At 51.9% G+C, this 12637-nt stretch overlaps 3 protein-coding genes across 6 annotated transcripts in view; 1 reads left to right on the top strand and 2 right to left on the bottom strand.

Annotated features, from left to right (window-relative positions):
• Positions 1 to 12637, top strand: part of MAP3K13 (mitogen-activated protein kinase kinase kinase 13) — a 77271-nt gene that overhangs the window by 63913 nt on the left and 721 nt on the right. For all 4 annotated transcript variants that reach the window (XM_042820257.1, XM_042820256.1, XM_042820259.1 and 1 more), the window contains one exon: positions 11904 to 11991. In XM_042820257.1, the coding sequence (XP_042676191.1) occupies positions 11904 to 11991 (88 nt within the window). The remainder of the gene's footprint in view (positions 1 to 11903; positions 11992 to 12637) is intronic.
• On the bottom strand, positions 553 to 2536 carry TMEM41A (transmembrane protein 41A). Its single transcript, XM_042820265.1, has 4 exons — positions 2216 to 2536; positions 1970 to 2131; positions 1525 to 1663; positions 553 to 995 (listed from the first exon to the last, which is right to left on the bottom strand). The coding sequence occupies exons 1-4, from the start codon at positions 2534 to 2536 to the stop codon at positions 775 to 777; spliced, it is 843 nt and encodes a 280-aa protein (XP_042676199.1). The 3' UTR covers positions 553 to 774.
• Positions 2931 to 12108, bottom strand: LIPH (lipase H). The gene is made up of 9 exons (XM_042820264.1): positions 11744 to 12108; positions 7894 to 8261; positions 7124 to 7232; positions 6932 to 7033; positions 5953 to 6042; positions 5360 to 5527; positions 4860 to 4955; positions 4487 to 4598; positions 2931 to 3591 (listed from the first exon to the last, which is right to left on the bottom strand). Exons 1-9 carry the CDS (start codon positions 11793 to 11795, stop codon positions 3414 to 3416), a joined length of 1275 nt encoding a protein of 424 aa, XP_042676198.1. The 5' UTR covers positions 11796 to 12108; the 3' UTR covers positions 2931 to 3413.

Here is a 12637-nt window from a genome sequence, read left to right as displayed (position 1 = left end):
AAACTAGTGACCATGAAACATTCCTTTTTTTTGTCTTTCAACTTGCTATTTGTATCTCTACACCTAACAGCACAGAAGGAGGACTGTTTTTCATTTTATGCCAAAAATACTGAATAGGTATGGATGGGGAGAAGGCTGGGGGAGGAGCACAGCCTGAGAGCTGAGAAACACTGCTTTTAGAAAGGCAGTGAAAAAAAGCCAAGGCTTCTGCTGGCACAGCTGAGTGCAGTGCTGCCTCACTGGGAGCAGCTGGCTGCTTTGGCAGTCAAGGTGCTGGGACCAGCCCAGGCTTCCCCTCCTCCTGGAGTACTGCTGCACCAACACTGGAGCTGGCCTGTGCTTCTCCACAAGTCCTCCAGAGAAGACTTGGCTCGGGCTGGCAGGGAGACCACAGGAATGTGGTGCTTGGCCAGGAGGGACAACTCACCTTCCTCCACGGCTGCCCCTACTCCTGCCTTTCTCTGCCAGGTGCTAATGCATTTGCAATAGGCTGGCAACACCTGCCAGCACAGCAGAGATGCAGGCTGACTTAAAGGACACAGGCAATCTACCTTCAGTGTTCACCAAGTTTCCTTCTATTTTCAGTGCAGATCCACGCACGATAAAACATTAATTAAAAAGGAGAACGTTACACCTCCTCTTAATGAGGAGAAGAGTAAAAGCTGCAGTTATCCATGGTCCACAAGGATGCAGAGCATGCAGAATATAACCCACAGGAACAGAGACCAGCAGCTTTTGTGAGGCAGTCCCCCAGCACCTGGGCCATCTGAGCCGTCACTTGCTCTTTTTGCCATTGAGTAATGGAGCGTGCTCGTCTTCATCCAGCTTTAAGTGCTTCTTGCTGTATTTCTTGATCAGAGTCCCTGGTATCAATGCTGCCATAGCCATTAGAAGCAGCTTGAGCAGTGTGTCCCAAGAGAAAATGGCATCCAGAGAGTTGATTTGTGACAGAATGGCTCCTGTCTGTACACAGATGAAGTTGTAGGGGGTAAGACCTGGAAGAATCAGAGCAAAAAGAGAAGAGAGTTAGCATCCCCTTTGCCTCCATGAAGGAATGCCAAATTAGCCCAAATGCATCCTTGCCCAAGGTCAAATAGGTGTCTGTGTTTGTGACAGAAAGACAAGGGCGTGATACAAAACTTTGCTGTGCTGCTGCTGCACCCACATTTACAAGAGGAGCAGTGTAAACCTTTACTATGAGAGTGGTGAGGTGCTGGAACAGCTGCCCAGAGAGGCTGTGGATGCCCTGTCCCAAGAGGTGTTCAAGGCCAGATTGGATGGGGCCCTGGGCAGCCTGGTCCAGTATTAAATGTGGAGGTTGGTGGCCCTGCATGTGGCAGAGGTTTGGAGATTCATGATCCTTGAGGTCCCTTCCAACCTGGGCCATCCTGTGATTCCGTGAACGTGAGCAGCTAACTGGGGCAGCTCCAGCTCAGCCCTGCTGCTCTGCCTTCCCCAGCCCAGGGCTCGGTGCTGAGGAGGCAGTGCCACCACCTCCCCTCTGCCAGCATCCCCAGGCCTCACCGATGAGAACAGAGAAGAAGAACTGGGAAATGGGGATGTTCAGGATGGGAGCCGAGAGATTCAGAAACCAGTTTGGCGTCATGGGGAACAGCCTCAGGAACAGCAGGAAGAAAAACAAGCAGCTCCTGTTCTCTTCGACCTGGCAAGAGAAAATCTCTCTTTTAGCAGTACGAGTGGAATGGCCGCAGCCCCGGAACGGCTCGGCAGGGACTAACGCTCCCCCAGCGCCATTCCTGCCGTGGGCTGGGTGCTCCCATCAGCTCAGGCTGCCCGCAGCCCAACCAGCCCGGCTCCGAGCACCTCCAGGGCTGCGGCAATGTATTTCCCCAACAGCCCACAACGCAACCGGTCCAGAACCGCTGAACAGCGTACGCCTGGAGCCCTGCGGTGGGGCACACGAGCAGAGAAAACGAGATCCGAGCCAAGCCGGACCGGCAGCCGTTACCTTTCTCTGCAGCAGAGCCACTTTATCCGGAAAACAGCGCACCACCAAACGCTTCCCGAAGGCTCCGGACAGCAGATAGCAGCAGGTGGCTCCCAGGGACGTCAACGCAGAGCAGAGCAGCAGCCCGACCCACGGCCCGAACAGCGCTCCGGCCAGAACGTTCTGCGGAGAAACGGCGTGCCGACAGCCGGGCGCGGCCCCGCAGCACGGAGCGCGGCCCCGCGGCGCGGCCCCACGGCGCCCTACCAGCAGGCTGGAGCCGGGGATGGCGAAGCTCTGCTTGTAGAGGTAGGCGGCGCAGAACAGGAGCACGGCCGCCCCGCGGTGCCGCCGCTCGTAGTCCCGCAGCGCCTCGCTCAGCTCCCGCAGCTCCTCCAGGTCCGAAGGGAAGCGCAGCGGCCTAACGGGACGCACGGTGGGAATCGCGTCGCGGCTCCGACCGCCCGCCCGCCCGCCTTCCCGCACCCACCTGCCCGTCTGCCCCGCGCCCAGCCGAGCCGACAGCAGCCACAGCGCGGCCGTGGAGCCCGCGAACACCAACAGCAGCCCGGCCGGCCGCCGCCACATCGCGGCACCGTGATCGACCCGGAGCGCCGCGCCTGCGCAGCGCGACCACCTTGGGGAGGGAGTGTGCCGACAGCGCACGGGCTCGGGTTGTACGTCTGTATTGAGCGCAGCGCCACCGTGTGGCGCCCGCGGGACGCTACAGCTCTCAGCCGCCCGCTGCAGCCGCTGCTGTTGGTGCTGTTGGTGCTGCTCCTCCCCGCCGCTCGCCGCAAGGGATGGGTCTGAAGCTGCGCTCCGCGTTCTCCGTCAGCACCACGTCGTACCGGCACAGCGGCGGCCTGCGATAAAGCACGAGGCGCTGCGCAGCTGCGCGGGGAGGCGGGGAATCGCCATCCCTGGAAGCTGTGCGGATGCGGCACCGAGGGATGTGGTGGGGTGGGCTGGGGTTGGACTTGGGGATCTGAGGTGTCTTTTCAGTAGGGCTGCAGAGCACATGGAGGTGATAAGGATGACCGAAGCCTCTGCAGGAGTCCCATCAGCGTGTGCAGTGGTCAGCAGTCACTGCTTTGCAGCTCCCGGTCACCAGGATTCCAAGAGGGAATGAATCTCCCTAGCTGGATATGGATATTTCCTGTGGCTGTATTTCCCTGAGAGTTCTGTTCGCTTTCAGCACTGAGTTCAGGCCTGGGCAGCTTCTGTGCAGCCACACACAGGTCATGATCCTGAACAGAGGTTAAAACATCAGACCACAAATTATGTTTTCAAAGCAATAAGATAACCTCTGTGGTTGGGCAGATGGTCAGGGATTTGTTCCCAAGACGTGTATACAAGAATTATTGAATACAATGTAATTCCTCTTGACAAACTTGCCGGCCCTGGGATGTGGGAGATTTCTCTACTTCTGCCCATCTTGCAGTAAGGACAGTTTGTGCAGCACTTACCTTTCTGGGTTTGTGAGTGAGCGGAACCTCATTTGGAGAATCCTGAGTTTGAATTTGGGGCCGATGACGGATCCTGTGGAAAACGTCACAGAAATCCTTTTTACGTTTTCAAAATCCTGGTTGAATCCAACGAGCAAACTGAGGTGGTTGTACTGCTGGAAGGCTGCAGCTTCGCTAGAGATAAAGCAGACAAGTGTCAGGCAGTCCCCAGGGGAACAGCGCGGCTTTAATGCAGTCAGTGTAATATTAGGCACAGTGCTGGGGGAGGAGGACCGGATTTGTGATCAGTTTCTGGCTTTTAGGAAGTGGCTGCACGTTCAGATCTGCAATGTGAACCTGTTCAGCTGCTCTGAGCGACGGTGGCCAGCACAGAGCTGCTCATGTGAGCTGTGCGTGGCAGCTGTGAGGTTCCTTTAGGAACATGGATGTGATTGGAGGCGCCTGCAGGCTGCAGCGCTCACACACAGCCCTTGTTTGGGGGCTCTGGGAGGTGTGATGGGCAGGACGTGTTCTTACCTGCCTGCAGTAAACAGGCCATGTGTGGGCTGCCATGGGTTGTGCAAGCTGGAGCTACGTGGGTTGTTCTGACGTGGGCATATAGGGCTGGGAGAACATGCAGTGAGAGAGATGTGGGGAAACTGGTTGGGCAGGACTCTGGGCTGAGGCGTGTTCATAGCAATGGGAAACTGCACGTCTAGATGAATGCTGGCTGTTTTTTTTTTTTTGCCTCTCCAAGCAGAATGAATTGATTTGGGTGTTATGTAGTGCAGGCCTGGGTTCATCCCTGCTGAGCTGGGTGCAAGGAAGTGGGGAGCTGGGATTTGCCCTGCTCTCCTGGAGGCCCAGGACAGCCCTGCTGTTCGTGACAGCACTCGGGGAGCTGGGAAGCACCCAGAGCAAAGGGCTGGGCTGCACTGGTGTGCACCAGGGGACTGCAGAGGTCACCTAGCATGCGTACAGTACCAAGGATCAGCAAAAATGGGAAGAGGAGGTCTTGCTTCTTTCCCAGCTCCAGCTGTGTTGTGTGGTTTGCTAATACTGGTACTTCATCAGGTTCGGTGAGACTTACGGGTTAACTTTGGATTCTGCCTTCTTCCCAGTGCCATCAGCTAACACCACGCTCAGCGTGCCTCTCCTGGTGCCTTTGTTCCACGTGATGATGTCCACAAAGTAGTGGTATACTGTGAGCAAGAGAGAACGTGGTCACACCATGGCCTGCTGTGCATCCCAGCCCTGTCCTGAGTGCCAAGAGCCATGGGGTGAGGTGTGGGTGGATGTGTGTGGGGAAAAGCCCCAGAGGAAGCACTCTCTATAGGGTTACATCACGGTGCACCCAGAGGCCTTTTCTTTCTCCTCTCCCTGTCTCCATGTCAGTGCCCACCATCTCTGCTGAAGGAGGAGATGCACAAAGAGAAACCATTTCAGGGATCTTTGTCACTCACAGCAAAACGGCTCTTGGTCCGTGGTATCAAAATACATGGTTGTCACTGGGTGGCTCTGCTCTGTTAAATGGCTTTTCCACTCGTGGGCATAATAGCCTGTAGACAACAGTTGAAAAATGAAACAGAGGGTTACTGAGCAGGTACATCAGCAATTCAATTGCTGGGAATAAAATAACAGTGCAAATATTTAAGAAACAGCATATCTCTGTTCAACTGCAAAGAGAAGCTGTGGTGCTCCATCTGGGGGTGCTCACAGCCAGGTTGGATGGGGCTCTGAGCAGCCTGAGCTGATGGGGCAGGGGGCTGGAAGCAGATGGTCTTTAAGATCCCTTCCAACTCAAGCCATTCTGTGGTTCTATCACTCCAAAGCAGCCCGTCGTGTAAAGATGTCAATTCTTATTTTGTCTTTTTCCACCCTGGATCCCATCCGTGTGGATTTCTGTTGTAGATCATGATGCAAAGTGTTTGTGCAAAGCATAGGAAAATCCCCTGGTCCTTACCTAGGATGGGGCATGGCATGGGTTGGAAGGTTTCGCAGCTGGTACATTTCCCCCTCCTGTAGCTCCTGTATGACTCACATGGGTACGTGGTGATATTGCAGCTCTTTTTCAGGGATGCCATGAACAGGAAAACAGACCTCTGGTGGTCACATTTAAAGTACTTCAATCCTTAACCGTACACAGAGAAGAAATATTTCATTAGCAATTCTCGTGCAGCAAGAAAACAGCACCATCTGTGGCTGCATCCATCAAAGACCACATTGCCTTCATCTCAAACCTGCTTTCTGAGCAGGTTCTTACCATTGCTATTCCCTGGGGTACAAAAAACCCTTCCTGTGTTTTCTAAACATAGCCTCAAAACGAGAACATAAATTTACTCAATGGTTTTTTGCGTGGAAAATCCATCCCATGGACGCTTGTGCCAGCCCTGACCACCAGCTGAGCCCATTACATCAGTGTGTCAGCAAGGGGTTGCTTTATGGCTTTCCCATCTATTTTCTAGCTGTGGTGACGTTTCTTTGGCCTTCTCCTGTTCTCTGATTGGAAACATTTTGTCAGTGTGTATGGATGTGTGCAATTCAAAAATGAATTACCAGCAAATACTGTCAGAGGGCAGCCTGGCTGGTCGGTGCCACCGTTGGGGTAGAAGTCAATGTGGCCGAGGGTGTCTGCGTAGCCCAGTCCTGGGAAAGGAAGATAGCCAGGGAGGGAATATTGAATAGTAGAATGGCAAGGAAGGAAACAAGAAACCAACTGGAGAATATAATGCTCATTTAGCTCTAGGATGCCTGCTTGTGCAGGGAATGTTAAAGCCGTTCACCTGTTTGTGCAGTGGGCCAATGAGGTCATTTTAGCAGTGGCATCAGATACCTAAAATAAGTCTGTGTGCGTGAGACGGTGCAAAATTTACCTTTTTTGCCTGCAGGAAAGGAAGAGGGCTCTGAAACATTGGTGTTCCTGTGCTGCCGAGGTCTGAATTGTTGGCAGTGGCAAAAGGCAGCAGTGAGGTGAGAAGGGGGAGCAGAGGGAGCAGAACAGAGGGCTCGTGTCATGCTGCTGGCCCAGCGGGAGGGTTTGGAGATGTGCTATGCGCTGGCTGGGAGAGGAGAGGGCTGAGGGAGGTGCTGGATTTGCCATATAGGATAGTTAAACCCAACAGAAGTGGGATGGAGGCAGGAAGCATCATTCTGAGCAACCCCCCTGGAGACCTGCAGGGTGCCAAGGAAGCATGGATCGTCCTAGCAGAGCTGCCCACTGCTGCTCCTGCTTCCCTATGAATCACAGAATCATTAAGGTCGGAAAAGACTAAGATAATCAGTTCCAAGCATCAGTGCACCCCCACCATGCACACCGACCTCGTCTCTCAGTGCCACATGTTCACTTTTCTTGCACTCTCCCAGGGATGGTGACTGCACCGCCTCCCTGGGCAGCGTGTGCCACTGCCTCACCGCTCCTTCTGAGAATGTATTTTCCCCAGTATCCAACTGGAACCCTCCAGAGCCTAATATCCAACCTGAACCCGCGCTCCCAGCAGGTTTCCTTTCAGTGGTAAAGAGGAGATGTCCCACGTACCATCGGTGTCCGAGTGGATGACATCAACAAACTGTGCGTCACTGGGGTCCAACCTCTCACTGGGTGGCTTTCCTCTGTACAGGGGGCCGGCTGGGTCGAGGCCTGCAACGCAAAACCAGGCGTGTGCCATCAGCCCAAGGCACAGCTGACAGTGATTGCTGTGAGCAGCAGTCCTGGAAGCAGGAAGGTTACCTGTGATCCTTCCCAGCTGCCCATCAAACATCTGTCCCACGAGGCCGGAGATGTGTGCTCCCAGGCTTACTCCTATCATGTGAACGGAGTCAAGCGACGCGCCGTTCATCTGGCATTTAAAGACAGAACCACAGCTGTTAGGCATGCTAAGAAGGCACAAAAAAAGGAAGGATGTAAACACATCTCTCTGCTGCTTCTGTGTTTTCCAGTGGTCCGTTCCACTCTATATAAATATAACAGTTGGACTCAATGATCCTTATGGGTTACATCCAACTGGGGATGTTCTGTGATTTTATGATTTTCCCCTTTAATAGTCCCACAGTATATCCAGCACTCGTATTTGAGGCCTGTATCTGAGAGCTGTGAATGCAGCAGCTCAGGCAGAGGTTGTATTTCTGTGGGGCAGTGAGTCCAGGTCGGGCAGAAACAAGTTTTCATTGGCCCCATGCAAAGCATTAGACACAAAGGTGCAGAGAGCCAGTGTCACTTCAAGCTGACTTTGGACATCCAGAAGGTGGAAACAGAGTTTCAGTGGATGGGAAAACAAATATCCAGAAATGCAAAGTGAACTGAATATCACAGCAAAATGCCATCCTACCACATCCAAGTACAGAGTTTGGCACTGCAGCGTAGCTACATTTCCAACAAATGAATGTGTTCCCTTTTGGGAATTTCTTTTCCCAGACATGCTGCTGTTTTTAAGCACTTCCTTTGTGCCCTTTCCATCCTGTGCATTAATAACTATATCATAGTGTGAACTTTCCACTTACCAACATTTCATCCATAAATTTCTTCAGAATCTCGGCAACTTTCTTGCCATTTTTGGAAGCATTGCTGTAGATGATAGTAGTTGCCCCTCGGTTCCAGTCCACCACGATGACGTTCATGTCCTCTACAGAAAGCAGGAGATGCACCAGGTCAGTGATCCAGACCGGGGCAGAGCCTGTGGGCCGGTACCCGTGGATAATGAAGGTGGTTTTCTTGCTCAGATCTAGATACTTGGAGGCTGTAGAATTGAGCTCTTCGGCGCAGTCTTCGTTCTGCCTGGTGTACAGCATCAGCTTCACTTCCAGGTCGGTCCCTATCAGGGCGCTGCTGAAGCTGAGCGCGGTGAAAGCAGGACATGTCTCCTTGGGATCTGAAACGAGCACAGCGTGGCATGCCTCAGGTTAGCAGACAAGCACTTCTCTTGGCCTTTCCTACCTGCCGGCTCTGCCCAGGCACAGAACGTGTGCTGGGAGCTGCCTGAGCTGCTCCTTTCCATGCTGTCGGTGGCTGGAGCTGCTTTGTATCTGAGTTATTTTTTGCTGTGTTGGAACAAAGGCAGAGAGTTCACCAGCACAGCCCTGTCCCCTCTATCCCTTCCGCTAGCAGCTGGGAGGTGGCATGGGCTCTCCACAAACCTCACAAGGGTGAGGAAGGCAGTACAGAATGACAGCGAGGGTGATGGCTGTGTAGGTTGTACAGCACACCCAGATGCCCTGGACAAGCTCTAGGGTGAAGAGATCTCTCTGTATTTTGTCTGGAGCTGGCAAGCTGTGCGGATTTCGCTGCTGCGAGGGGCAGCTCAGTGCTTCATTTGTATTTGCAGATACAGCCTGCTATTTCAGACTGTGAAATGGGACACCCTTTGTCTGGATGAGATACGGCACTGATAAGGCTTTATACACAGCTGGAGAGTTCCCCAGTTTTCACTAAGTGCTGCTTTTCACGACAATCTCTGCCATTTGAAAGCCTGGCTTTGTTCTCTGCTTTTCCAGCAGACCACCAGCTGAGCCTTCACAGCCCCATGCAAGCTCCAGCAGGGCACTGCTAGGAAAAGGAATAACAGTCTCCAGGCTGACTGCTTACCGAGGCCCTCCCAGGTTCTGTAGCCTTTCTCTGGCCCACAATCTCCTCGTTTTTACTTTAGAACCTTGTGGGAGAAAGCATCTCTCTTGCACACACGCCCTGTGCTGCATTAATTGTTCCCCTGCGGTTGCTAAAGGATTTTTGCTGCTCAAAAGGGCTGTGCTGGAGGTGGGAGAGGTTTGGGAAACCTGCAGCTTTAAGGCAGCAGTGCTCTAGCAGGTGTCCAGCATTCCGTGCATTTTAATTTCTAAATGATGGATCTCTCGCAGTTCCCACAATAAACTTTCATGCTTTTTCCTCCTATGGAAACCAGAAGCATGAGAGTAATATAAATGCTGTGTGCCCAGCACATAAAATAATCCGCTCAGTTGCCATAGTTCTGCTAATTACTTTGCAGGAGCCCCAGGAGCTCCAGAAATAAAAGTTAATAGGCTAAGAGGATGTTGCAGTTAACTCCAACTGGATATATTAAATTACTACTATAAATTCAGAAATAAATTTTAACATCTGAGATCCACAGAAGTCCTTCCTATGGAAAGCCTACGGTGAGATATGAATAGCAAAATGGGAGCAGCGGAGAATGAACTCTCAAGCAGGGCCAGTGAACATCAGTTGAAGTCAGTGGCTTTGAGCTGAGGGTGTTCTGCCTGCTAAAGCTCCCATCTCCCAGGAGCACATCACTCTGGGCCCTGCTTTCTCCAGTCGAGGTGACCTTTGGTGCCTCTTTCTCTGTCTGTTTGCTCTCCATAGGGCAACAGCAGCAGGAATTCTCCCCCACCTGGAGGTCTCTGGTACACAGTGACACTGGGTGACTCTCCTTTAGGTGCTACTGCAGTATGAGAGAAAAAAACCCACATTTATCTTTGATTAATAACTCGATGTGTTTTAGTGCCTGTACAGCATTGTTATGCGTTATTGTTAATCATCCTTACTGCCATGGAGGATATAGAAATGCAGGCAGAAATGCTGGACCAGAACTATTTCTACATGGTGCAAGGCTGCTCTGATTGCTTCATTTGTCTCTTATCTCTGAGCCGTGCTGTGACTTGCCCTGGGGAGCACTTGGTTGGCACCAGAGCGACCCAAATCTTCTGCCATAGAAGGGCTATTAAAGAGCTGCTCAGGATTTGCTAATACCTAAAACAGGAAGCATTTAAAAAGCATTGTTATTTCTGCACCAAGCCTGTTAAATTTGTTCTGTTTTCATTAAGGAGATCAGATGAGTGCTGATAGAGGGGGAAAGCCTGCCAGCTTCTCCCCCTGCTGCATGGCTGTGTGTCACAGGAGCTGACACATGAGGGCAGCTGGGGATCCTGCATTCACTCCTCCTGATAAGCACAGGATGGCAAACACTGCTTTGCTAGGCAAGCTGCTCTCATGCCTCAGTGCTTCAGCAGAAGCCAAAGCGATCTGCTTTGATATTCCTGTGTTGGAGCTGGACATCTTCTGCCTTGAGCATGAGATCAGCCTCTCAGGTGTGCCTGCAGCAGGAGGGGCATCTTCAGCACAGCTGGCTTTTGGAGACCAGGAGCAGGTGGAGTGCCATGAGAACGGTGCTGGGCAGAGCCTGCAGCAGTCGCTGCACTCAGTGCCACATAAGGCTTGCGTCCTCCTGGGCTGCTCTCTCATTCCTTCCTTGGAGATGGTGTTTGGAGACTTTCCCTTTCTTTTGTCCTGGTGTTCAGCCTATGGACAGGAAGGTTCTCATCTTTGAGGCTTTCTGCACAGGAAGAATGGCATCTCCGTTTTTTAACTCCGCCAGTTTGGCCTCTTGCAAAGGGAAGGTCCAAAAGGTTTCTCCTCATCATCACTTCATCTGTGCCGCTTCTGTCACATCTGTGGCTGTCCTAACTGTGAGCTTTGGGAGACCACACTGCCTCACAGAGCCCACCAAGAGACTGCTCCCCGCTTAGCAGCTTCTGCAGACCTCCAACCAGCGTGCTGCTGCTCCCATGGCAGCCTGCAGCATCCCTGGCTTCCAAAGCACCATTACCTTGCCTGGGATGTGCCTTTTGTTTCAAGAGACCCTTACACATCACCACTAAAGTGGCCAGCTTCGAGCACTGCCACACAGCAAACCTTAGCAGCATTACTGAGCGTTCCCATGCTTTCCACACGAAGGGTCTGCCCTCCACCTCATAAAATGGCCTTTAGTATCTCTACTATGTATTCATCACAATAAGCAAAACGAGACCTCCAAGACTGCCCCAGGAACCCGATGAACCATCTGCCTTTTTGGGAACACTTTAGGTTGTCCTAAATCCTGTTTGCTTTCCCTGCAAAGCGTGGAGCTGCAGCTTCACAAAGCAGGCGACGTGCTCCCGTGTGTGCGCTAACAGAAGGCAGCACATTTGTGGATTATTAAACAGGTTGATTCTTGATGGGGCCACGAGGATACCAAGTGAAGTTCAGCGTTCATAAATGCTAATTCATCCTCTGTGGCTGTCATGTAATGCGCTGCTGAAAAGAAATCATTCTTCTCTGGAGATTTCAGACGACGTTTTGAGTGTCGATGGTTGAGTTTGATGGTGCTTGTATAAGAGAAATGTTTGCAAAGTGAAGAAGAGATCATACAAATGACTTCTGGCTTTATGTTTGGAATTCTTCAGTTCACGAAACCAAGACAGTTTGCTTTAAGACAACTAATGCTAGTTAAAAATCCTACACAGTAACCTTATAATGCAGAGGGCAGATAGGCTCTCTCTCTGCTCCTCCAAAGCAGAGTAAGCGTTATACTGAACAAAAGAATTAAAACGATCGACTTCCTACCTGTTTTCACCCCATACAAAAGGCAGAAGAACGTGACACACAGCCTCAGCATATGGGCTCCTGCATGGAACTTCTACAGGTAGAAAATCTTACGGGTCCTGTGGTTTCTTTGGCATGTACTTGCTGTGTCTGACAGCTGTTTGCTCTCTTTTTCTGCCAGCCATGTAGGTGTGGTGAAAGGAGGAAGTTCCCAGCCAAGAAATGAAGACGGGTGTGAAGTTATACAACTGGCCCTTCTTTCTCAAAAGGTGGGGCATCTTCTCTTGTAGCAGGATCCCTTGTTTTAAATATCGTTCGCCCTGGGCTGTGACTAATGAAAGACAGAAATGGCTCAGTATCACGCTGTGAGCAGCGGTCTGACTGCCTGTGTTGAAATCGCTGCGTGCCTGTTCATCTTCTGCAAAGAGTGTCAAAAGGCAGTGGAGAACGTAGGTGTGCAAAGCTGATAGGCATCTGGGCAGGGCCAGCACTCAGCTTCCCAGGACCCCACGTCGTAGCATTGGGACGCTCCCATCCGTGTCCCTCTGGCTCTCCCACGCTCCAGCTGTCTCCAGCAGGTGGAAGCCCAGCATCTCTTTTCACCCCCTTGTAACCATCCTGCAGCCTCAGGCAGGCTGTGGATGGGCGCCACTCCATCCTGACAAAGGGAAGGTCCCAGCTCAACTCAATACGTGCTGCCAAGAAGCTGCTGTTTTGGATAGCGTTCATATATCTGGTATCCCCACCATGTTTTCTTATAGCCCTGCTGGAACCTTGTGAATCCAATTCAAGTGAGAAAAGCTTTTTTTTTTTCCCTGCTGGACAGTAAGAAGATTTGCAGATGCAGGGACAACTGTCATGGCTGGGAAAGGAAGCCTGAAATCAGAGCTGGAAAATCTCGTGGCAAAATTGGTG

The sequence above is a fragment of the Centrocercus urophasianus genome, unplaced genomic scaffold, assembly GCF_019232065.1.
Source record: "Centrocercus urophasianus isolate 14NV4802_14NV808 unplaced genomic scaffold, USGS_Curo_1.0 seq_19, whole genome shotgun sequence".
In the NCBI taxonomy this organism is placed as follows: Eukaryota; Metazoa; Chordata; class Aves; order Galliformes; family Phasianidae; genus Centrocercus; species Centrocercus urophasianus.
Note: the sequence above shows the minus strand (reverse complement) of the source record. Positions and strands in the feature narration are given on the sequence as shown.

Coding starts and splice junctions, on each gene's coding strand:
- TMEM41A (XM_042820265.1), bottom strand. CDS start 2,536: ATGTGGCGGCGGCCGGCCGGGCTGCTGTTGGTGTTCGCGGGCTCCACG. Junction 2,132..2,215: donor TCCCCGGCTCCAGCCTGCTG/GTAGGGCGCCGT, acceptor GTTTCTCCGCAG/AACGTTCTGGCCGGAGCGCT. Junction 1,664..1,969: donor TGGCTCTGCTGCAGAGAAAG/GTAACGGCTGCC, acceptor TTCTCTTGCCAG/GTCGAAGAGAACAGGAGCTG.
- LIPH (XM_042820264.1), bottom strand. CDS start 11,795: ATGCTGAGGCTGTGTGTCACGTTCTTCTGCCTTTTGTATGGGGTGAAA. Junction 7,233..7,893: donor AATTTATGGATGAAATGTTG/GTAAGTGGAAAG, acceptor TTTAAATGCCAG/ATGAACGGCGCGTCGCTTGA. Junction 7,034..7,123: donor GCAGCTGGGAAGGATCACAG/GTAACCTTCCTG, acceptor TTTGCGTTGCAG/GCCTCGACCCAGCCGGCCCC.